General features: G+C 43.4%; 1 protein-coding gene across 2 annotated transcripts in view; it reads right to left on the reverse strand.

Annotated features, from left to right (window-relative positions):
* The window catches only part of acaca (acetyl-CoA carboxylase alpha), a 212,138-nt gene that overhangs the window by 63,261 nt on the left and 123,060 nt on the right, over window positions 1-25,817 (reverse strand). For both annotated transcript variants that reach the window (XM_055658137.1, XM_055658138.1), the window contains 4 exons: window positions 24,332-24,601; window positions 21,059-21,156; window positions 19,309-19,429; window positions 17,695-17,805 (listed from right to left, as the gene is read on the reverse strand). In XM_055658137.1, coding sequence (XP_055514112.1) covers window positions 17,695-17,805; window positions 19,309-19,429; window positions 21,059-21,156; window positions 24,332-24,601 — 600 coding nt within the window. The remainder of the gene's footprint in view (window positions 1-17,694; window positions 17,806-19,308; window positions 19,430-21,058; window positions 21,157-24,331; window positions 24,602-25,817) is intronic.

Below are 25,817 nucleotides of genomic sequence, written 5' to 3' on the forward strand. Positions count from 1 at the left end.
GCGGACTCGGTGGACCGAAGGGCCTGTTTCCATGCTGCATCTCTAAACTAAACTGAACTAGACAGGTTAGTTTATCTTGCCATTATGTTTGGCACAGACATGGTGGGCCCCTAATCCCTGTTCCTCTGCAGTACTGTTCCATGGTTTATTTGCCGATGGTTTGTTGATTTTGCCTCTTTGGTTCTTATCCGTTTATCTCTTCCTCAGCCCAAGATGCTGACTAGCTGCAATTTCAAATTAGCATTTGGTACCTCATTCAAGTTAATATCTTTTGACGTGGAAGTTTGCAAGGTTTCAGCACTTGATCGCGTGCGAGTCATGAAAGGTGTCCGCGATGGATCTAATGCTGTCTATGGCCGATATTCCCTACAGAAGTCCAGGAATTCCAATGAAGAGGACATTAAATCAGAGAGTTGGATAACTAATTCTCTCCAGCTTTCTGAGCAGTGAGTACTAACTGTAGTGACCCAAGTTAGAGCTCTGTACACAACCAACAAAACCAGCAGGAATCAGAATCAGAATCACACTTTATTCGCCAAGTATGTTTTGCAACATACGAGGAATTTCATTGGCCAGGTCAGTCATACAATTAAAGCAACAGATCACTCAAACAACACATTTTAACATGAACATCCACCACAGTGACTCCTCCACATTCCTCACTGTGATGGAAGGCAAAATAAAGTTAAAGTCTCTTCCTTTTGTTCTTCCTCGGTCGTGGGCCTCGAGCCCCCGTTGATGGGATGATCTTGACTCCCATAGCCAGCGGCGATTTGGCCCTCCAGGTCGAGGCGATCAAGCTCCCGCATCGGGGGGGATGTCAGCTCCCCCACGCCGGGCGATCAAACCTCGCATCGGGGCTGGTCGAACCTTCCGCGACGTTGGAGCTCCCGACTAGCCTCACCAGAGACTGCGAGCCCTTGAAGGTGATTCCCCGGTGCTCGCGGTGGGAGCAATCCCAGGCAAGGGATCAGCTCCGATGATAAGTCCACGCCCCGCAGTGGGGCTCACGACATTACGAGGAGGCTTCCAGCTCCATAGATGGAAGACCGCAGAGCTCGGAGAATGTGATCCGAAAATTAATCACATCTCCAGGAAGGTAAGAGCTTGAAAAAAAGTTTCCCCCGATCCCCCCCCCCCCCCCCACCCCCCCACATAAAACAAACCGAAGAACATTAAACAAACTTTTAACGCACTAAAGTATAACAAAAAGAAAGAAAAATGGAACAGACTGCCGGGAGGGCAGCCATCGCCCCTGGTGGTCATAAACCAAGGAAAGTAACCGTTAACGTTTCAGATCGGTGATGTTTCAAAGTTTAAAATTGATCATCATTTCACTCTCCACCGATGCTGCCCGACATGCTGCGTATTTGCATCATTTTGTTTTTGTTTCAGATTCCCAGCATGAGATTTCTCATCAAGGTGAGAATGTCTGACATGTTGGACACAAATCACATCAATATTATGCAGCGCAGCGCAAAGCAGTAAAATATAGGAAACTAAAGGAACATAAAGTTCACTAGCTGAATGTGTGCTGGTTTCACACCACATTTAGATTTAGTGATGCTTTTGGGTAATTTAGATTACACGTTTGTCACCATGAATCGCAATGATTAGAATCAAAATTCATTAGCAACCTTTATTTTTCTGTCCCCTACCTCCCACACAATAGATTGTATTAAATGCTTTTGTGTCGGAAACAGGCCCTTCGGCCCAAACTTGCCCATTCCAATGAAGTTGCCCCATCTACACTAGTCCCATCTGCCCACGCTTGGCCCATATCCCTCTGAACCATTCCTATCTATGTACCTGTCCAAATGTATTTAAACATTTTCTATAGTAAACATTAAAGAAATATTAAGAAAATGTAAATGCTTAAAAAAAATATTTCAGAAACATTTGACTGATATTGCTTGACCTTGAAGAAAATCAAGAACATAAGCGGTGGAGTTGATGCCCGAGATTCTGGTTCGATCCTGACTACAGGTGCTGTCTGCACGGAGTTTGTACATTCTCCCCGTGACCACGTGGGTTTTATCCAGGTGCTTCGGTTTCCTCCCACATTCCAAAGACATGTAGGTTTGTAGGTTAATTAGCTTCTGTAAATTGTCTCTAGTGTGTAGGATAGAACTGGTATACGGATGATTGCTGGTGGGCAAGGGACTGGTGGGCCGAAGGGCCTGTTTCCACACTGTATTTCCAAACCTAAAGCTGAACTATCAATTTATAGATCTCAGTTCCAACTACATCGTTCTCCAATGTAAGAACCCTGAAGTTAATGTTTTAATATTACTTTTAATAATACAACCATGACCACCACACACCCTCTTATCCCTGCATGTTTAAGAAGGAACTGCAGATGCTGGAAAATCAAAGGTAGACAAAAATGCTGGAGAAACTCAGCGGGTGAGGCAGGATTTCTGGAGCGAAGGAAATAGATGACATTTCGGGTCAGGTCTCAACCCGAAACATAGCCTATTTCCTTCGCTCCATAGATGCTGCCTCACCCGCTGAGTTTCTGTAGCATTTTTGTCTACCTCCTATCCCTGTATCTCATTTTAATTGAGAGACCAGTGTACTCTCAGTGCACTGGGGGTAATATTAAATAGGGCTCTTAAAGATAGCGGAGTCAGGGGATATGGGGAGAAAGCAGGAACGGGATACTGATTGGGGATGATCAGCCATGATCTAAATGTGAACAGGAAACAGGCCCTTCAGCCCACCAGTGTGAACAGATGATCGATGATCGGCGAGGACTCGGTGGGCTGAAGGGCCTATTTCCGTGCTGTATATCTGAAACTAAAACTTGGGCCAAATGTTCGATCAACTCGGACAACTGAGATTGTAGAGCTGGTGGCTGAAGAAGGGTCTCAATCAGAAACGTCACCCATTCATTCTCTCCAGAGATGCTGCTGGCCCGCTGTGTTACATACTCCAGCATTTTGTATCTATCTTCGGACAAATGATATATGCAGGAACACCAGCGGAGGATTTTCTGCTTTGGTTGATCTTTCCAAATGCGGATTTATTTTTGTTTAGTTTGAGATACGGTGCGGAAATGGCCCTTCGGCCCCCCAAGCCCATGCCGACCAGCGATCTCCACACACATGCACTATCCTACACACACGTTTACAATTACACCAAGCCAATTAACCTACAATCCTGTATGCCTTTGAAGTGTGGGAGGAAACCAGAATACATAGAAACATAGAAAATAGGAGTAGGCCATTCGGCCCTTCGAGCCTGCATCGCCATTCAATATGATCATGGCTGATCATCCAACTCAGTATCCTGTACCTGCTTTCTCTCCATAGATGCTGCCTCACCCGCTGAGTTTCTCCAACATTTTTGTCTACCTCCTATCCCTGTATCTCATTTTAATTGAGAGACCAGCGTACTCTCAGTGCACTGGGGGTACTATTAAATAGTGATTGAGGAACATCATCATCGTAATCAGTAACTTGAAGGCTGTGGACACGAGTAAGCGAGCAGAAATTTGAGACAGAGGGGGTCATTTGTGACGGCACTTTCAGGATTGATTATCTGCTGGTGTGGAGGATTGTTCATTCCGTGTTGGGAAATTACAAGGCATTCTCTCTGTGAATGGGTAGTTACTCCACAGTCATGTAGCTTTACAAGTGAGGATCAATGATCACGGCTTTTAAACACTGTGAAGACTTCAGATGTCAATTTTAATCTGATTGGGGCTGCTGAAAAATGTTGCAGTAGCACCTGTTAAAAAAAATTAAATCCAAAATCCAGCATTTGATAAGCTCCCACATAGATGATTTGTGGGCAAAATTAGGGCACATCAGTATCAGTATATCTTTATTGTTATTTCCTGAGTACTCACATACCCAGAAGAAACAAAAAAACGTTGCTCAACCAGTGTCCATTCCGTGTGCAGTACAAATAACAACAAGTAAATAGAAATAAAAATACATATATCATGAACAAATTAAATTAAACACTCTACTCTCTACTAAACATCAACAGGCGTTCCGATCGACAGCTGCTGCAGTGTGTCCAGGTTGGTGGTTGGTGCGCGATACTTTGGCAGGGGGCTAAGTCCGTTTATCACTTATAGCCTGCGGGAAGAAGCTGAGGAGCATCCTGCTGGTTTTGCAGCTAATGCTTCTGTACCTCTTCCCAGATGGCAGGATGGAGAATATGTAATGCGATGGGTGGTAGGGGTCTTTGATGATGGAGATGGCTCTGTTGATACATCTCTTCCTGTATATGTCCAGCAAGAAAGGGAGTGGAGCACCAAAACATGGTATTTGGGGGTAGAGTGCTGACATGGATAGAAAATTGGTTGGCAGACAAGAAACAAAGAGTAGGGATTAACGGGTCTCTTTCAGAATGGCAGGCAGAGACTAGTGGGGTACCCGCAAGGCTCGGTGCGGGGGCCAGCAGTGACTAGTGGGGTACCGCAAGGCTCGGTGCTGGGATCGCAGCTATTTACAATATACATCAATGATTTGGATGAAGGGATTCAAAGTAACATTAGCAAATTTGCAGATGACACAAAACTGGGTGGCAGTGTGAACTGTGAGGAGGATGCTATGAGAATGCAGAGTGACTTGGACAGGTTGGGGGAGTGGGCAGGTGCATGGCAGATGAAGTTTAATGTGGATAAATGTGAGGTTATCCACTTTGGTATCAAAAACAGGAAGGCAGATTACTCTCTAAATGGCGTCAAGTTGGGAAAAGGGGAAGTACAAAGGGATCTGGGGGTCCTTGTTCATCAGTCTATGAAAGTAAGTATGCAGGTACAGCAGGCAGTGAAGAAAGCGAATGGCATGCTGGCCTTTATAACAAGAGGAGTCGAGTGTAGGAGCAGAGGTCCTTCTGCTGTTGTACAGGGCCCCAGTGAGACCACACCTGGAGTATTGTGTGCAGTTTGGGTCCCCTAATTTGAGGAAGGACATTCTTGCTATTGAGGGAATGCAGCGTAGGTTTACAAGGTTAATTCCCGGGATGGCGGGATTGTCATATGCTGAGAGATTGGAGCGGTTGGGCTTGTACACTCTGGAGTTTAGAAAGATGAGAGGGGATCGCTTTGAAACATATAAGATTGTTGAGGGTTTGGACAGGCTAGAGGCAGGAAACATGTTCCAGATGTTGGGGGAGTCCAGAACCAGGGGCCACAGTTTAAGAATAAGGGGTAAGCTATTTAGAACGGAGATGAGGATACATTTTTTTCTCACAGAGTTGTGAGTCTGTGGAATTCTCTGCCTCAGAGGGCGGTGGAGGCCGGTTCTCTGGATGCTTTCACGAGAGAGCTAGATAGGGCTCTTAAAGATAGCAGAGTCAGGGGATATGGGGAGAAGGCAGGAACGGGATACTGATTGGGGATGATCAGCCATGATCTAAGTGTGAACAGGAAACAGGCCCTTCAGCCCACCAGTGTAAACAGATGATCGATGATCGGCGAGGACTCGGTGGGCTGAAGGGCCTGTTTCCGTGCTGTATATCTGAAACTAAAACTTGGGCCAAATGTTCAATCAACTCAGACAACTGAGATTGTAGAGCTGGTGGCTGAAAAACTGTCTCGATCAGAAATGTCACCCATTCATTCTCTCCAGAGATGCTGCTGGCCCGCTGTGTTATATACTCCAGCATTTTGTATCTATCTTCGGACAAATGATATATGCACGAACACCAGCGGAGGATTTTCTGCTTTGGTTGATCTTTCCGAATGCGGATTTATTTTTGTTTAGTTTGAGATACGGTGCGGAAATGGCCCTTCGGCCCCCCAAGCCCATGCCGACCAGCGATCTCCACACACACGTTTACAATTACACCAAGCCAATTAACCTACAATCCTGTATGTCTTTGAAGTGTGGGAGGAAACCAGGATACATAGAAACATAGAAAATAGGAGTAGGCCATTCGGCCCTTCGAGCCTGCATCGCCATTCAATATGATCATGGCTGATCATCCAACTCAGTATCCTGTACCTGCTTTCTCTCAATACCCCCTGATACCTTTAGCCACAAGGGTCACATCTAACTCCCTCTTAAATATAGCCAATGAACTGGCCTCAACTACATTCTGTGGCAGAGAATTCCAGAGATTCACCACTCTCGGAGAAAATACCCGGAGAAAACCCACGCAGGTCACGGGGAGAATGCACAAACAACCACCGGTAGTGTCGAACCCGGGACTCTGGCGCTGTGAGGCAGCAAACCTACTGCTGTGCCACCCAGTCGTAAAAAATGTATGCAAGAAGTAAAAGTAATATCTGTCGTGGAGACTCGTGCAATGAATGGAATACTCAAATGAAGCCCAGGCCGGTTACGAAGCAGTCAAATGAAGGGCAAGGATTTTGCAATGTCACCAAAGCACTGACTCGATGAATCGTAGAGAAGAGCTTTCATCTCCACAGCATGGTGACGGCAGCTGTGTGTTGTGCAGGGGGAGAGCAAGAGGATGCTCTGGCAGCAGAGGGCAGAAAGAAGGCAAACCTCACCTCTCCACAGGCACTGAAGGTGCAACACAAACGAGATTTGTATGCTGCATCTCACCTGCTGGAAATGTCCTGGAACACTTCACATACTGTGAATTACTTTGAAATGCAGTTGCATGTGGTGGAGACAAACAAAGAAGCCAATTTGTAGCAGACCTGACCTCAAAAACAGGCAATGAAAGTGTTGATGGACAAACACTCGCCGGTGTGTACAAACGGCCGCCCTTTGAATAATGTCACTGGATTTCTTCAAAACAGTTTCAGCTTGATATTTCATTCAAACAACAGCATCTCTTGAAAAGTAACACCTCTTCACCACTGACATCATCTTACATTAACACGTTCTGGAATAAGATTGGAACTCATGGCTGCCCTCGACGGCATCAAGTCTGTGGTCAATTGAGCTATACATACAACGACCAGATAGATTGGGAGGAGCCAAAAATAGACAATAGGTGTAGGAGTAGGCCATTCGGCCTACTCCTACACCTATTGTCTAATTTTGGCACCTCCCAATCTATCTGATTAGTCAATGTTTGAGTTCAATCTATGTTTAAATAGGGTTACACAGAAAAGCTGGATGTATGAATAGTCTATGTTTGTCTATGTATGAATAGTTTATGTTTGAGCTCAGGCTCATCAGGGCCAGCTCTGAATGATGCATTTTATTTGTGTTAAAATTACCTGTTATTATTATCAGCTAATCGCAATGCTGAAGCACGGTTGAACATCAGTGCAAACCTCAATTACCTGATATATGAAATTAGGAGAGGCATAGGTAGACTGTCAGAACCTTTTTACCCCAAATGGAAAAATCAAATACTAGAGGGCACAGCTTAAAGGTGAGAGGGACAAAGTTTAAAGGAGTCAAGAGTCAACAATGTTTTATTGTCTTATGTCCCAAACAGAATAATGAAATTGGTCTTTAAGAGATTTTTGGATAGGCATATAAATACGCAGGAAATGGATGGATATGGATTATGTGCAGGCAGATAATGGTACAGGTTTTGGTCTTGACATCATGTTCAACACATACATTGTGGGTTTAAGAGCATGTGTTTGTGCTGTACTGTTCCATGGTCTTTGTCTATGGGCCCAACCAGAAAAAACACACGGCTCATACAAGTCTAGCACTCCATTAAAGACAAACCTAAGGCCTGGAACCGAAGATCTCGGAGAAAGCTCATGCGGTCACGGGAAGAACGTACAAACTCCGTACAGACAGCACCCGCAGTTAGGATTGAATTTAAAATAAATAAATAAATAAATGGTATCAGGACCTGGTTACGGGAGGTAAAACAACAAAAACAGACTTGGTTGGTAGTCCCCTTTCTGCGGAGTTTAATGTTATAATAGAGCGATTGTTCCTATTTTCTTTTTCTTTCTTTTCTAGGGTCTACTTTCTCACTTTACTTCCTTCTCTAACTTCTTTTCTAAGGGGCTTTCTTTTCCCAACACTCTTGCACTTCACAACTCTTGCGCACTTTCTTTACTTTCTTTACTTCTATCTTTTTCTTAAAGCTCAAAAAAAAAAAATGAAGTGGTACAAAAAATGTATTACGATATATGTGTTGTGTAGTATTGTAATTTACCGTACTTCTAATAAAAATAAAATTAAAAAAAAATAAAAAAAAAAAGGATTGAACCCGGGTCTCTGGTGCTGTGTGGCAGTAGCGCTACTGCTACATCACGATGCCGCCCACAGGTGCTTCGGTTTCATCCCACATCCCAAAAAAGTACAGGTTTGAAAATTAATGTAAATTGTAAATTGTGTGTAGGATAGTGTGCTGCCTCTAGATGCTCTGGTTTCCTCCCACATCCCAAAGATATGTAGATTAAATAGCCTCTGTAAATTGCTGTTAGTGTGTAGGGAGTAAATGAGAAAGTGGGAAACGTAGAACTACTAGTGTACATGGGTGATCGATAGTCAGCATGGACTCAGTGGGTTGAAGGACCTGTTTCCAGGCTGTATCTTTAAATCAATTCAAATCAATCAATCAAAAAGTAAGCACCCTGCAATGATTTGTTCCCACACTTCACTGCATGTGGCATGTGTGTTTAGTGAAGATTTTGAGGTGAAATACTACTGGTGAATTTCTCTGTATACCTTGAAGAGGTGACAGACTCACCAGCGCTCCTGTAGTCGAGAGAACAGTGTGGTATGCTTACCCATGTAAGTGGAAAAACTGAACAAATTTTAAATGACCTGGGTTCCATACCTGTAATTTCATCAGATTTACCTGGATCAGCACCAGAAGCCAACCTTGCCATTGTCATGACAATATGACTTTGTCAGGCAATATCTATTGGCAAAAAAAGGAGATAGTGTATCTGAACCTGCACCATTATTGAAAATCTTTGCTGCAAAGCTGAGTCCACAGAATTTCTGACATTTAGAATGGTTAACTGGTTTGTTAGCTGCTTAAGTGTTAAAAGATCATTGTAATGGGTGAGTCATGACTGGTTGGCTTTCTATCACTCATGCTAACAAAATCATGTTGCACAAAATCCATCTCAGCAACACTGCAACACCTGACATTTTGATTGGCAGTTACTTAAATCTAATAAAACTATTTGCATTTATTTAACAACCCCAATAGAGAAGGAGCTTCACAGAGGAAGAAATTAGCAGATTTCCTGCCTCCGAGGGAATTAAGAGACAACTATAAAAGTGATCAAAATGGTTTTCGCTCAGCAAGAGAGGAACAGGAAGATTTCAGAGATGTCCGATAAATGAAGGTGAAGCAGGTAAAAGCTTGACCTGCGGGCAAATGAATTGATGGGAAGAAGAAATCAACTGGAAAGCAATGGAGAAAAATAATTCCAAAATGGCAAAAGCTTAAGGTTGAGTCAAATCTGGAAATTAAGCAGATTCGGTTTGGGAAAGGTTAGGACTTGAAAAAGTCGTTGTCCTAAGAATGGAGATTCCATTTTGCAGCTCAAGGAACAGAAGTGTCAAGAGTCGGTCACAATCAAGCTGCTGTGCTTCACGCAGCATTGGTATTGGAATTGGTTAATTATTGAGCTAGATAGGACTCTTAAAGATAGCGGATATGGGGAGAAGGCAGGAACGGGGTACTGATTGGGGATGATCAGCCATGATCACATTGAATGGCGGTGCTGGCTCGAAGGGCCGAATGGCCTACTCCTGCACCTATTGTCTATTGTCACATGTACCGAGGTAGTGAGAAGCTTCTGATTACGTGCTAACCAATTAAATCAGATCATGTTTCTGTACAATCAAGCCAAACACACGGGTAGTGCAAAGAGAAAAATATCAGAGTGCAGAATATAGTTTTATGACCCTTCTAGTGTTAACAGTAATAGAGAAAAAGTCCATCTTTTCAATATAGAAATTGCTCTCTCCAACTTATGGGAGGACCATTTTGTAGTCTGATAAAAGGTCTGGGAAGAGGTTGTTCCTAAGTCTAGTGGCACGGGCTTTCAGGCTTTAGTATAGAACAGACACGAATGAGAGTTTGATGCAGCTCTAGGGGCGAGCGGAATCAAGGGATATTAGGCAGGCATGAGTTACTGATTGTGGATGATCAGACATGATCACAATGAATGGCAGTGCTGGCTCGAAGGGCCTCCTCCTGCACCTTTGTTTCTAACAGTACAGCACAAGAACAGGCCCTTCAGCCAACAATGTCTGTGCCAAATATGATGCCAAGACCAATACTTAGTTACCTGCACATAACTCGTATTCCTCCATTCCCTGCACATTCATATGTCTATCTGAAAGCACCTGCTGCCCGATGGGAGAGGGGAGATATCCAAGTATTCACCGGATATTTTTTAACCAGGGTTAAAGATGTTTAACTAAATTCCAGACATTGAAGCATGGATATGAATTACAGTGCCCTTTGAGCTAGCACCGCCATCCATTGGGACAAAGACCCATCATTTATTTATTTGCCTCTGTACTCCACAATTTGAGATTTGCAATAGAAAAAATTAATGTGGTTAAAGTGCACATTGTCAGATTTTAATAAAGGTCATTTTTATACATTTTGATTTTAACATGTAGAAATTACAGCAGCGTTTAAACATTTCAGGGCACCATAATGTTTGAGACACAGCAATGTCATGTAAATAACAGTAGTCATATTTAGTATTTTGGTGCATATCCTTTGCATGTGCAATGACTGCTTGAAGTGTGCGATTCATGGACATCACCAGTTTCTGGGTGTCTTTTCTGGCGATGCTCTGCCAGGCCTGTATTGCAGCCATCTTTAGCTTATGCTTGTTTTGTGGGCTAGTCCCCTTCAGTTTTCTCTTCAGCCTATAAAAGGCATGCTCAATTGGGTTCCGATCGGGTGATTGACTTGGCCACTCAAGAACTGACCATTTTTTAGCTTTGAAAAACTCCTTTGTTGCTTCAGTAGTATGTTTGGGATCATTGGCTTGCTGTAGAATGAACCAATGAGTTTTGAGGTATTTTATTTTAACTTGAGCAGATAGGATGTGTCTATACATTTCAGAATTCATTTTGCTACTACCATCAGCAGTTGCATCATCAATGAAGATAGGTGAGCCAGTACCTTAAGCAGTCATACACGCCCAGGCCATTACACCCCCACCACCGTGTTTCACAGATGAGATGGTATGCTTTGAATCTTGGGCAGTTCCTTCTCTTCTCTATACTTTGCTCTTGCCATCACTCTGATTTAAGTTAATCTTTGTCTCACCTGCCCACGACCTTTTTCCAGAACAGTGGTTGCTCTTTTAAGTACTTCTTTGCAAACTGTAACCTGGCCATCCTATTTTTGTGGCTAACCAATGGTTTACATCTTGCAGTGTAGCCTCTGGATTTCTGCTCATGAAGTCTTCTGTGGACAGTGGCCACACCTGACTCCTGAAGAGTGTTTCTGATCAGCCAGACAGATGTTTGGGGATTTTTCTTTATTATAGAGAGAATTCTTCTGTCATCAGCTGTGGAGGTTTTCCTTGGCCTGCCAGTCCCTTTGTGATTAGCAAGCTCACCAGTGCTCTCTTTCTTCTTAATGATGTTCCAAACAGTTGATTTTGATAAGCCTAAGGTTTGGCTGATGTCTCAAATAGTTTTATTCTTGTTTCTCAGTCTCATAATGGCGTCTTTGACTTTCATTGGCACGACTTTGCTCCTCGTGTTGATAAACAGCAATAAACGTTTCCAAAGGTGATGGAAAGACTGGAGGAAAGATTAGGAGCTGAGAGCTCTCTTATACCTGCATGGAGGAGGCAATTCAACACACCTGAGCAATTACCTGTGAAGCCATGTGTCCCAAACATTATGGTGCCCTGAAATGGGGGGACTTCAATCTCAATTGTGGGGCGAAGCTCTATGTCAGCTCTCTCTTGGCGACTTCCTGTCCTCTCGACCCCTTCAATGCTGGTTAAAGATGGACACAAAATGCTGGAGTAACTCAGAGGGACAGGCAGCATCTCTGGAGAGAAGGAATAGGTAACGTTTCAGGTCGAGACTCTTCTTCAGACTCCAAAGGAATATAGTTACATAAATCTAGTGAGGGAGCCAGATTTTGTTGTCGACTTCCATCAGTCATGCCATTTTAATATTCAAATACTAAATTCTCATGTTGGGTACAGGAGGCCAAGAGACACAAGGATATAAGACAAGATAGTGATGCTTGCTCCTCATGGTACTATTCACTATCTGGTCAAATGAAATCTGGTTACCTTGTAGGTAGGTCGCCTATTGTCAACTCCAATGCACTAACAGTTCACTTTACCTAATGTGCAGATTGATGACTTGACGTGTTCCAGAGGGAATATTTTTAAATTGACAAAGTAATAGGAATACTGCACTGTGCCGTCATGATCAGATTCCGCTCTGGAAACAAGACCGTTAAGAAATTTTAATACAATCGCACTAGTCACAGTAGATTGCAAAAACCTCCTGATTTGTCGCGAGATGTCAAACCATGTAAATCACTAGCCTTAAGCAGTGCTGCTTCGAGGGAGGAGATGGTTGACATCAAATTATGTGTTACAGCATCTCCTACTATAATGGTTTTCGAGCTTTTGACGCGGGAGATATCTTGCAAATGTTGACATACTTCCGACACCACCTGAAAATATTTACGAGGGACTTTTTTGGGGGGGGGGGGTGGGGTCTCCAAGCAAATCTTCACACCTCCACAGTTCCCCGGAAAAATCTGTCACAAGCCTCTGTCTCATCACCTCAAGGACAGCAAGTCACACAAAGAAAATGATGGTTTTGTTCCAAAATATTAAATTTCCATTGCCACAAAACACCGAGTTAATAAATATGAACAAAATATCTAAAGGCCCAGCACACAGACAGAAGATGGGCTGCTTCATGTACTCCCCCAAACTTTAGAGAAGCTAAATTGAAAATATAAACAATTCTCTCTTAAAAAAAAGAGAGCTTTCTTTTTATCTCTAAAATAGTTAGATTGCAATGTGCAAGGAACAATCTAAATTATCTTTTTTTTAAAGAAAAGCATAAGGCAGAATAACAAAAAGGAAAAATAGATTGCAAATTTCTCTATTGGAATCTTTAAGTTCTGCACTTAAAACCAAAATTATATAAATTAAAATTATTTAAAAGATAAAAGGCTGAACTGCATCAGCATTCAACGTGCCCAAGGTGCGACTGTTTAGCAAAGTAAAATAAAAAGCCGCCTTTAATATTTAACACCAACCAGACTGATACAGGTCTGCATCAATCCTTCACAAATAAAATGTATGATTTGCATTGAGTTTGACAAAACCAGGGCAACATATTCATGCCATTCAGCTCACCCGACAACCCCCCTCGTCCCCACCTTTCAGTTTTTATCATTGGAACCAAATTGCAATTTACATGTCACCGCATTCCTTCACTAAAATTTATCCTGTATCATCTAATTCAACAGTCGAGCCATGTTAATTTACCAGTAGGGAGAAAGAGGGGGGGAGAAGAAAAACCTCTGCCTCAGCAAAAGTTTTCATTAAAATTTTAGACAAATGATCTCCTTGTCCTTCTCTCCACTGCCTGGGGCTCCATGCTATTTCTATGCAAATAACAACCTCCGAGTTTATATCCTATTATTTCCACTGGAGCTGTGCCGACATGACCTGAAACGCAAGAGATGGAGCGAGTGATTGCTGGAGTGTGAAAAAAAAAATATCGTCAGGAGTCAGAAGCAAGAACAAAAAAAAAAAATGCTGGGATAACGTATTTATCTCAAGCTGTATTGAAATTCATTCTGTGTCGACGATCATGCTCAATCCATCTGCTTTATGTTATCATTTGCATTTCATGCCTTCTGGCTTTGATGTCCTGATACTTTGATGCAGTCTGAGGCGCACATTATCATTATTTCAATTTTCACACAAGCCGACAGGTCAGAGGGATGGAAATGTTGATGTTCCACGTACAGCTGTTTATTGTAAGATGGGATGGAAGGATGTCCATGACACTTTGCCTTCTCTGTTCATTACGCATGCAAGTATTCTAACAGCAAATTAAAGCTGATTCAATGAGCAAAATCCATTTCGTTCCTCTCTCTCTCTTGCCCATATCTCATAGGCAAGGGTTCACAGGGCACCTAAATGAATCTAGGTGTCTTACGGCAATTTGGTTCTGTAGTTACAGACCACTGACACATAGAAGGTAATGCAGACATAACGTGATTAGGCAACTTCCAGCACTGATCACACGCCACCCCCCTTGATAAAATAATCTGGTCTGCAAATGATAATGGCCAGCTGAAGGCTGCCTGCATTGCACATTAGCTGTCTGTGAATCACCAAACTGAGCAGTGACACAGGCTCAGCCAAGCAGAAAGCCAGTCCTGTCTAAATTCCGGCGAAAAGTGGCACCCTTGACCGTCACTGCTCCACATTAACGGGAGAGAGGCAAAAACAACGCACGGGGCCGCTCAGCATTTCCCTCTGGATTGCCCGCATCGTACTGTGTGCCTCGGAGGGCGTTCTGTTTCCAACCAAATCACAGTCGCAGCAACCTGTACCCACTGAGCGCACTGTGGTTTGCTAAAGTGGAATAAGAGAGCTTTCTTCTTCAAACAAAAGAAAATGAAGCCTTTGTGCCTTCAGTGCCTCCTCGTGAAATGTTGGCAATGTTACCCAGCTTGTCCTCCTACCTGCCACTCACCAATTTGAAGAGTGGAAAGACATTCCACTTTTTAAAATAATCTTATTTGTCCTTCTTTCCCACCACTTTTCATCAGAAATCTCCTTGCCTTTGGCACTTTGTATTATAAGTAATATGCCCTCCGTTGTTACCTATCTGAAGATAGCAACGGTGGCTGAACTGAACACTGGATCCCAACTCACAAATGTGGGAAAATATTACATTTTCCAAGTGCTTTGGCGTGGAAGCACTTGAAGGAAAATTATTCCTGAATTAATCCCTAGGTAGCTTTATAACCTGACTACAGAGTTTTATTTCCCCTATTGTTTGTTCCGGTTACTTTAAAAAAACAAAACAAAGCAAACATAATTTCACATCTTAACTAAAGGAAAATATTTGCATTTCCATACGTTTTCCATGTCCCTTCAGAATGTCCTAAAGCATTTCTAATCAATGAACTATTGTTCACAGTTGTACTGTAAAATAATGGCAGCTAATTTGCACCTAGCCAGATTTAACTAATTGCAATGTGATATTGACAAAATAATCTCTCTCGGTATTGTTCAATTAGAAATAAATAATGACTGGTAATCAAGATAAACACATCCTCATTGGTCGGGGCATTGAGTCAGGAAGTCATGGTACAGACTTTGGTTAGGACACACATTTGGGGTATTGTGTGCAGTTCTGGTCGCCCTGAAAGGACATGAAGGCTTTGGAAAGTGTGCAGAGGAACTTTACCAGAATGATGCCTGGATTAGAGGGCACTAGCTACAGGGAACGGTCGGACAAATTGGACTGATTTCTCTGGAATGCCGGTGGTTGAGGGGAGACCAGATAGAAATTTATAAGATTATTGGAGGCATGGATAGAGTAGACACCTTTTCCCCCAGGGTGGAAATGTCAAAGATTAAGAGGTATAACTTTAAGGTGAGAGGGGTAAAGCTTAAAGGAGATGTGTGGGGGCATGTTTTTTCCTTACACGGTGGTTGGTGCCTGGAACATGCTGCCAGCGGTGGTGGTGGTAGTGGAGGCAATTACGGTCGTGGAGTACATGAGACTTTTAGATAGGCAGGGAATGCGTCATGTCAAGGCAGATGAGGTTAGTTTATCTTGAACTTGAACTATATTAATGTTTAACATAAAAAAAGAGAAAGAAATCATGTCTGAGTATTAATAGATGTAACATCCAATGGTCTGTAAAATCTGATAGTCCAGCAGTACCAAAGTCCCACGGGTATATTGTGCATTGTCTATTCTGGATGTCACCCTGGATAATTTCTCACTAATTATGCCAGGATCTAATAAAGAAACGAACAGGGAGATGGTTAAAACTATTGCATCTTCTCAAATGTTTTCAAGAGAGAGTTAGATTTAGTTCTTAAGGCTAAAGGAATCAGGGGATATGGGGAAACCGCAGGAACGGGGGTACTGATTTTAGATGATCAGCCATGATCATATTGAATGGTGGCGCTGGCTCGAAGGGCCGAATGGCCTACACCTGCACCTATCTTTTTTTTTCTAAATAATCTCCAAATACAAACCAACTATTTCAAGGGCTATTTCGGTAGATCCCTTCTTTCACTACCTGCACGTGATATATATCCTGCATGAGCACGTGCCTATCCCAAAGCCTCTACAATGCCACATTCATCTCTGCCTTCACCACCACCCCAGACAGTGCCTTTCAGACACCCACCACCTATGTAAAAAAACTTGCCCTAGCATATACCATTTAAACTTTGATCTTCTCAACTTTGGCCAATGCCCTTGACTTCACCATTTGCACCCTGGGATAAAGGTTCTGACTGTCGACCTTATCTACGCCACTCAAAATGTCACACATTTCTATCAAGTTTTCCCTCAACATTCCAGAGAAAGCAATCCAGGTCTGTGCAACCTCTCCTATTAGCTACTATCATTTAATCCAATATGGTCCAAATGCAGTTGTCAAAACCACCAAATCTTGGACAAAAAAGTCAAGCAGAAAACTTTGGCTAACTCATTTAAGCACCATAATCATAATGTATGAAATAAATTATAAATGTTTTTCAATTTAAAAGACACCGTCTAAAATACAGTTAGTTTCAAAACTCGTTAAAATCCAATGAATGGCTACGTAATTACACATTTAATTCTAAGTGACGATACTGTGGGGTCAGTTAAGGAAATACCCAAGGCTCATTCATCACTCTGCCACCCAACTCTATGAAGTCACATACTGATCACATAACAATAGAGTCGCTGCTTGAAAGCAGCTTCGATCCTGACTACAGCTGCTTTCCGTACGGAGTTTGTACGTTCTGCCTGTGACTGCGTGGGTTTTCTCCGAGTGTTCCGGTTTCCTCCCACATTCCAAAGATGTGCGAGTTTGTAAGTTAATTTGTAAATCGCCGCTAGTGTGTAGGGAGCAGATGAGGAATGAGACAACATTGAACTGGTATGAATGGGTGATCGATGGTCAGCATGGACCTGGTGGGCCGAAGAGCCTGTTTCATGCTGTATCTCTAAACTAAACACTATACACAGGCGAGTGGTGGAATGTTTGTAAACTGTATAACTTATCATTGAATTAAAATATCAACTTATTTTGTTTATGTGGAATAATGTGAACATCCCATTCTGCAACAATAGTTGTTCCATAAGCATGTAGACTTGCTCAAGCTCAAGAGAGTCAAGAGTGTTTAATTGTCGTATATATGTACCAACAACGGAACAATCAAATTCTTACTTTCAGCAGCAGGTATATGTAGGTCTGCAAACACAATACACATGGATAATATATAATCATCAAACACTCAAAAATTCTCTGTCCTAAACTAAACTAAATCGCATTATACTGTTTTTATCGTATTGCTGTACAACCTTCCTTAGAGATTATTAGGAGATGTTTTCATTAAGTATATAGATCTTAAAATGACTGTCCCTCAAAAATCCGAGGTTTGTGCAAATAATTCAAACATTCTAAATAAAAATATTGTATTTCTATTTGTGAAGTCGACACTATATTGGTCTTGGTGCGAAAGCTACAGTGTACTGCAGTGACGGCTGTTGGAGAGAGTGTTATCTCGGGAAGGATTGCCAGTGACAGAGATTTATCAATGAGAAGGCTTGATCTTACCTTGTTCAAGGCACCAGCTCCGGTCAAAATGATGTGCGAGTTTTCCACTTGGATAGTTCTCTGTCCCAGTCTGACAAGGTATGCGCCGATACCAATCGCACGGCAAGTGACCTATATCAGACACTATGATCAGATAACTGTTCTTCCCTGCAGCCAACCACTTATCTAAGTGAAGGCTTTGAATAGTTGCCACATTGTTCCAAGTTAATTTTGCACTTTGGGTTTTTTTTAATGCAATAACCATTTGTGCACAGTGAAACCACACAAAGAGTAATGAGAAGCACAGTGGATTACCTGAATTCATTTGAGAAGGTGCAATTTAAGGGTTAAAACAGGTTTTTAGCTAGAATGGGGATATCTACTGACAGTTAGGCCTTTCCGAGGTGCCGTGGCCAAAGGCTCGTTGGTGGGTGGAGCCCGCCCGAATGCTTGGTCGGCATTACCGGGAGGGAGCCGCTGGAAAGCGAGGAGTGGGCCGGACGGAGGGTGAACCGGGGTAATGCCTCCAGCGCCTTCAAGGACAGCTGCAGGAGGCCTCCCCGGGACACAAAGATGGCCAGGCGAGGAGAAGAGAGGGACGTTGGTTCATGGGCCGAGCTAGTTGAGGGTAACGGAGAGAGGGCCTGCAGATACCTGGGGCTCGCCTGGATCGGGAACTGCTCCAGCAGACTGAGGAGAGCACGCGGGCAGACCGGACTTTGGAAATGGCGCCAAAACATAGCGGTGCCCACATGTATAAACATGTGACAGAATTTCAGTGTGTAGTTGCACATGCGACAAATAAAGCTACATTGACCAGTCAATCATTCCTATGCTGAACAAGCAGTCTCGGAGAAAAACAATTAACTGGTTCGTAAAATAATCGGGCTCACTTGGAAGAACTAGTAAATCCCAAGGGGAAAATATTCACAAAGTGCTGGAGTAACTCAGCGGGTCAGGCAGCATCCCTGGAGAACATGGATATGTGCCGTTTTGGGTCGGGGCCTTTCTTCAGATTGATTGTGGGAGGGGGAAGAAAGCTGGAAGGAGACCCCAAGACTTCAAAGCGTGCATTATTTTTGGGGCAGCACAGTGGCGCAGCGGAAGTGCTGCTGCCTTGCAACGCTACAGACCCAGGTTCAATCCTGGCTACAGGTGCTTTCTGTGCGGAGTTTGTACGTTCTCCCTATAACCTTGCGGGTTTCTTCCGGGTGCTCCGGTTTTCCTCCCACATGCAGGTTTGGAGGTTGATTGGCTTCTATAGATTGTCCCCTGTGTGTAGGATAGAACTAGTGTATGGGTGATTGCTGGTCAGCGCAGACTCAGTGGGAGGAAGGGATTGTTTCCATGCAAAACTAAATTAAATCAAGGATACATAGTAATAATACAAGACAAACGTTTATTCCTGGAGATATCGGAGATTAGTTCAATCCTGATATAATTTTTTTTTTAAAACCCTGTTCCCATCACAGGCAGAGCCCATCAGCACTTTTCATCGAATTGGATCTGCATTGACGAGGTGTTCAAGCCCAAGAAGTGTGAATTGATCAACCACCTGATTTCATTCTGCCCAAGCCCAAAACAGCACCTAGCAACACAGATACATATTCTTTGTCAAGACTTTCAGATACATACCAAATTTATGGTGATAATCTCGTCATAAGCCAAGGATGATTCTCCTGCTATCATTCCTGACCCTCGAAGATTTTCAACTCCCAGGCCCTCTTCTTTTCCAATGATGTCTGTTATTTTGTACCTGTGGAACAAGAAGCCATTATCACCTTCAGAGGACATTAGCCAGGAACCTGCAGAAATAAAGAACTGCAGATGCTGGTTTACACCAAAGATAGACACAAAGTGCTGGAATAATTCAGCGGGTCAGGCAGCATCTTTGGAGAAAAAGGACGGGTGGCGTTTCAGGTCTTGACTCTTCTTCAGACAGTATGGATTTAATAGGAATCTGGAGGGAACGTTTTTCACACAGAGGGAGGTGGATGTTAAGTCATTTAAAAAGCGGATTGAGCAACGATCTCCTCAATTCCGACCTGCGCTAGATAACCACTGATGAGGTGTTTGCGCAGTAATCAACCAGAACCAGAACGGATATATGGAACAAGCTGCCAGAGGAGGAATTTGAAGCAGGTATTATAACATTAATAAGATATTTGGACATGGATTGGGAAGAGATAGGAGCAGTCCTGAACCACTATCTACCTCATTGGAGACCCTCAAACTATCTTTGATCAGACTTTACTGTACTTTATCATGCAGTACAAGTTATTTACATTATTTCCTTTATCATGTATCTGTACACAGTGGATGGCTCGATGGTAATTATGTGTGGTCTTTCCTGCTGGCTGGTTAGCATGCAAAAAGGCTTTTCACTGCACCTCAGTACATGTGAAAATAAACTAAACTGTAACACAAACTAGAGGGACATGGGCCAAACACGAGCTGGTGGGACTAGTCCAGACACAACATCTTGGTCGGCAAGGGCAAGCTGGGCCGAAGGACCTGTTTCTGTGCTGTATGACTATGACATTGTTGAGTCGATTACTAACACCTATCCTTACTTGCGATATGGTGAGTAGGGCTTATTGAGGCTCCTTTGGTTCGATGCCAGCAGAAACAATCAAATTGAGTGAATGAAAATGAGTGATCTGTTCAACTATAATGGCATTTTCCTCTATCCAATATTCAATAAAATTCCAGGCAGCAAGTTTTGACTCTGCCAGATAGAGTCCTTTTCCTCGGTATAAATTCCTACACCACCTTGCTGTGAACCCTTCCACAAGGGAGGCAAACAGCAAGATGGAATGAAAGCTACGGCTTGTCAATCTACTGCACGCTGGATAAGATGCACCAAGGAAAGATCCTTGTTGAGAAAATGTGAAATCTGCATATACGAGGAATAACCACAATATAAAAATGTACAATCCTCTGTTGATATTTTAAATCAGCCATCAATTGATTTGCAAAGCCTCAGGCACCTCTTTACTTAGGTGTTCATTACCCCTAGATTCAGGGACAGTTTCTTCCCAGTTGTTATCAGGCAACTGAACCACCCTATCACCAACTACAGAGCGGTCCTGAGCTACCATCTACCTCATTGGAGACTCTCGGACTATCTTTAATCTCTTGCATTAAACGTTATTCCCTTTATCCTGTATCTGTGCAATGTGGACGGCTTGATTGTAATCATGTACAGTCTTTCCGCTCACTGGACAGAACGCAACAAAAAAGCTTTTCACTGTACCTCGGTATAAACTAAATTTATACACCGAAATTGTATTAAATGCTTTTTCACTGTTTGAAGTGGAAAGAATACACCTGATACTATACGTCAATGCAGTCTTTGTTACTTCAATGTCACCGTGAAGCTTACCTTGATTCCCCTTCATCCTCAACGTGTTCACAGTGGACAGAGTTCAATGCGCTAACCTTCTTATAGTCCTGGGGGGTGAGGTACAGGTACTTGTATCCCTGCAGGTACACAAGACAATAAGCACTTCTGAACAAGAAACCAGTACAGCCCAGACTCACAGCTGATATTCATGTTTAAGAGGGAACTGCAGATGCTAGAAAATCGAAGGTAGACAAAAAATGGTGGAGAAACACAGCGGGTCTGGCAGCATCTTGGGAGCGAGACCCGAAACGTTGCCTTTTTCCTTTGCTCCATAGATGCTGCCTCACCCGCTGAGTTTCTCCAGCATTTTTGTCTACCAGCTGACATTCATGATTGCAGAGTAGCCTCTAGCTGCAAAGTTTCTATTTACAAACACAGATTTCTCATTGTTTTTTCCATTTGAAGGTTGAAAGTATATATGCTATGATTAGGCTTTTGAAGATTTTAAATAAAATATGCAAAGTAACAATCAAAGATTAAAAAGACTGTAGTGTTTGTAAAGTCCCATGAAATTGGTTGCAATATTTACTCAAACGATCACAACAAAGTGGTTATTTAATTGATTGATTGAAAGATACAGCATGGGAACAGGCCCTTTGGCCCACTGACTCGTCACTGACCAACGATCAACTGTTCTCTCTAGATCTATGTTTTCACACTTTTGTATCCATTGCCTACACACCAGGGGTAATTTTACAAATGCCAATTAACCAACACACCTGCACGTCTTTGGGATGATGGAAGAAATTGGAGCACCTGGAGGAGACCCACACAGTCAAAGAGAGAATGTGCACACTCACACAGACAGCACCCGATGTCAGGATCGGACCTGGCACTGTTTGGTACCACGGTTCACACCAATTTTCTCGAAACATCTAATTGGGTATCCTGATAAACTATCCCAATACATTTACAAGTAAAAATGTCAACTTAATTCTAGGCGTTTAACGATTTGAGCACAACTAGTTAAAATGTGTAATGCATTGTGAACCAGTGCTGTCCATACATGTTCACAGATAGCAGGGTGGCACAGTGGGATAGCGATAGAGTTGCTGCCTCACAGCGCCAGACACCCTGGTTCGATCCTGATTACTGGTGCTGTCTGTACAGCGTTTGCACGTTCTCCTGTGACCACATGGGTTTTCTCCAGGTGGTCTGGTTTCTTCCCTCGCTCCAAAGACATGCATGTTTGTAGGTTAATTGGCTTCATAAGTTGTAAAATTGTCCCTAGGGTGTAGGATAGGGCTAGTGTGCAAGGTGATCGCTGGTCGGTACAGACTCGATGGGCTGTTTCCACACTGTATCTCTAAAGTAAATAATGTCTAAAGATAAGGGAAAAAATCAATGGGGCTACATTTTATACCTGCCATCCTAGCATCATTCCTATCAACTGTCCTCTCTGTTCTTTCTTGCATCAACACAGTGATAGATTTAAGCGGCAACTTTCCCTCCAGAGCCCTACCTCTTATTACCATTAGAGTCAGCTCAACGGGATAGATGGAGGCAGCGGAGACTTTAAATCAGTCAGGATTGCGTTTCAGGATTGAAGTCAGGGGAAACAGGTCCATTTAAAAAATCATGTCAGGTAGAATCATATGTGTAAAAAGGATGGACAAATTATACACTGTAGCACAGACTAACTTGAAGTGTAAATGGTTAACACTCATTTCATCCATATCTGATAAAAGAGCATACTAACTGGTTACATCACAGCCTGGTTCGGTAACTCAAAGACCGGCTCCAGGAATGAAGGAGGCTGGAGAAAGCGGTGGACATTGGTCAGCCCATCACAGATACTGACTACACCACCGCTGATGGATTCCACAGGAAGCGCTGCCTGAAAAAGTCAGCCAGCTTCATCAAAGGCCTGCACCATGCCAGCCATACTCTCATCACGGGGAGAAGGTACAGGAGGATCCTGAAAACCGTGACCTCCAGGTTCAAGTACTGCTTCTTCCCAGAGCCCATCAGGCTCGACACAGATACATAGACAATAGGTGCAGGCAGGGGCGGATTAACCATTAAGCAGACTAAGCACGTGCTTAGGGCACCAGGGCCAAAGGGGGCACCACAAAGTTGGGAAAAGGGTGAAAAGAAAAAAAAACAAATGAAGATTTGTAAAAAAAAAAATGTTTGTATTGCTGCAACCTGCATTGTATATCTGGTCAGACAGGTCAACTACTAAAATGGACTGGGTCAGTGTGGAAAGGAGGGGGGGCACCAAGATTGGTCAGTGCTTAGGGCACCAGTGAGCCTTAATCCGCCCCTGGGTGCAGGAGTAGACCATTCGGCCCTTCGAGCCAGCACCGTCATTCCATGAGATCATGGTTGATCATCCACAATCAGTATCCCGTTCCTGCCTTCTCTCCATATCCCTTGATTCCGCTAGCCAGAAGCTCAATCTAACTCTCTTTTGAATGCATCCAGTGAATCGGCCTCCTGTGCCTTCGCAGGCAGAGAATTCAAGCTCTCTGCAACACTGCACAACACTAACCACTACCTCAGCAACTATGATCTTCTCTGGTCATGGAGGGCCTGAAACTAGACCGAGTTTCAATTACATGAGAGTGCTGGTTGGATTTTCACCTTTTACGACAGCGTACCCCAAAAGCGTGCCCCGTCAGTGTGCCTCAACAGTGCACCCCTCGTCCACCCTGACAATGCACCCCAAGTGCACCCCGACAGTACACTCCGACAGTGTATCCCCAAAAGTGTACCCCGACATCGCACCCCAACCCCCCGACAGCGCGCCCTCACAGAGCACCCCAACAGTACACTTGGACAGTGTACCCCGAGAGTGTACTCCTAGTGCACCCCAACGTGCACCGTGACAGTGCATGCCGATAGTATACACCATCAGTGCACATCGACAGTATACCCCCACAGTGCACTCCGAGTGTACCCCAGCAGTGTACTCCTACAGTGAGCCCTGACAGTGTACCTTAAATATGCACCCCAATGGTGTGCCCCAACCGTGTACCCGGAAAGTGCCACCCGACAGCGTGCTCTGACAGTACCACCCCCCCCGAACAGTGTACTCCACACATTGCTGGCCACTACCTTTTGAGTAGATGTTTTAAAACAATCTGAAACATCCTAACAAGTCCATGAGCATTGCAGTGCGAATATCGTTGTTAGCATTTCAGCAGTGATATAGCTGGAGGAAATTCATTAATTTGAACACCATAACAGGTTGAGCCAAGCGCAACTCTACCCATCAGCCAAAGTTACCTATTCCAGGCCCACACCTACCTTGTACGGGTCAGCAGCATCTTCCCAGGCCACGTGAAACATGTGCCGGATTTCTTCCGCCAGTCCTATCCTCGCTCCACTGTTTGCCGCTATGTAGATGCGCGGGATGCCTTTGGTCCGGGCGAACTCGGAAGCTCTGAGAAACAAGAGGTCCTCCTGCGGCCCAAAGGACCCGATCTTGTGAGTGATGTCGTTGCTGATGACGATGAGGTCGCGGCCATCTGGACATTCTGGTGACTTTAGGTGCATCTTCCAGGCCACCATACCAATCTGGAGACGAAATGATCAATGTAAAAACTCGTTTCCACGCTAAATCTCTAAAAACTAAAGTTGAACTTTTTTGAAACGTTCCCAAAGAACAAACTTGACACAGAATACTGGAGCAGCTCAGCGAATCAGACAGCACCTCTGCATGGATAGGTGATATGATCCAAAACCTCACCAATCCATGTTCTCCAGAGATACCTGGCCCGTCGAGTTACTCCAGCATTTTCGTGTATTGCAAGGAAAGAACATTGATCAGAATTCTCAGCTTTTCAAGTACGATTATGTAATTTTGTGGAACCACGATACAAAGATAGGTGGAATTAGGATTTTACATTTAATCCCAAAATGGGCTGACATCACTTCCAAACCAAAATGTAATCTTGGATTTTAAGCTCAAATTCTGGAAAAGTGGTTAATTCTCAATATTTTTATCCTGGAATAACAAAAATTACATTGACATTAGTAAAAGTGGCAAGTAGATAACAGGTCATAAGAGACTGCTGTTTATATTTTTTATAAAGTTAATGTTGTCCAGCCTCTTTCCTCCTGCGGTAGAGTTGCTGCCTCACAGCGCCAGAGACCCAGGTTCGATCCTGACTATGGGTGCTGCCTGTACACGTTCCCCCTGGGACCTCATTTGTTATCTTCCCAGTGCTCCGGTTTCCTCGCACACTCCAATCACCTGCAGGTATCAAGGTTGTAGGATAGAATCGTGGAGAATCGTTGGTTGGTGCTATCTCGGTGGGCCGAAGGGCCTGTTTCCACACTGTATCTCTAAACTAAACCCGAGAATAAATTGAAACTGCAGGGAATTCAACCTTTAGTGGGGTGATGTGCCACCTAGAGGAACAATAAGGAGGTACAGCTGGAAAATGCGTGGCCTTATATCAAAGTATTAATCGGCCACTGTTAATATATATCATGCACCAGTACGGCATACCGGCACCTCTCAAAAGTTCAAAACTAGATTTTCACATTTTTTTAGTGTTGTTTTTAGTGTTATTTTTCAATGTTTATACGTTTATCTAATTTTTTACTATTCAGTTATTGGTTTAGTTAAGTATAGAGAGATAACGCAGAAACAGGCCCGTCGGCCCACCAAGTCCGCACAGACCAGCGATCCCCGCACACTAACACTACCCTACACACACTAGGGCCAATTTTACATTTACACCAAGCCATTTAACCCACAAACCTGTACGTCTTTGGAGTGTGGGAG

Source organism: Leucoraja erinacea, chromosome 28 (genome assembly GCF_028641065.1).
Source record: "Leucoraja erinacea ecotype New England chromosome 28, Leri_hhj_1, whole genome shotgun sequence".
NCBI lineage: Eukaryota > Metazoa > Chordata > Chondrichthyes > Rajiformes > Rajidae > Leucoraja > Leucoraja erinaceus.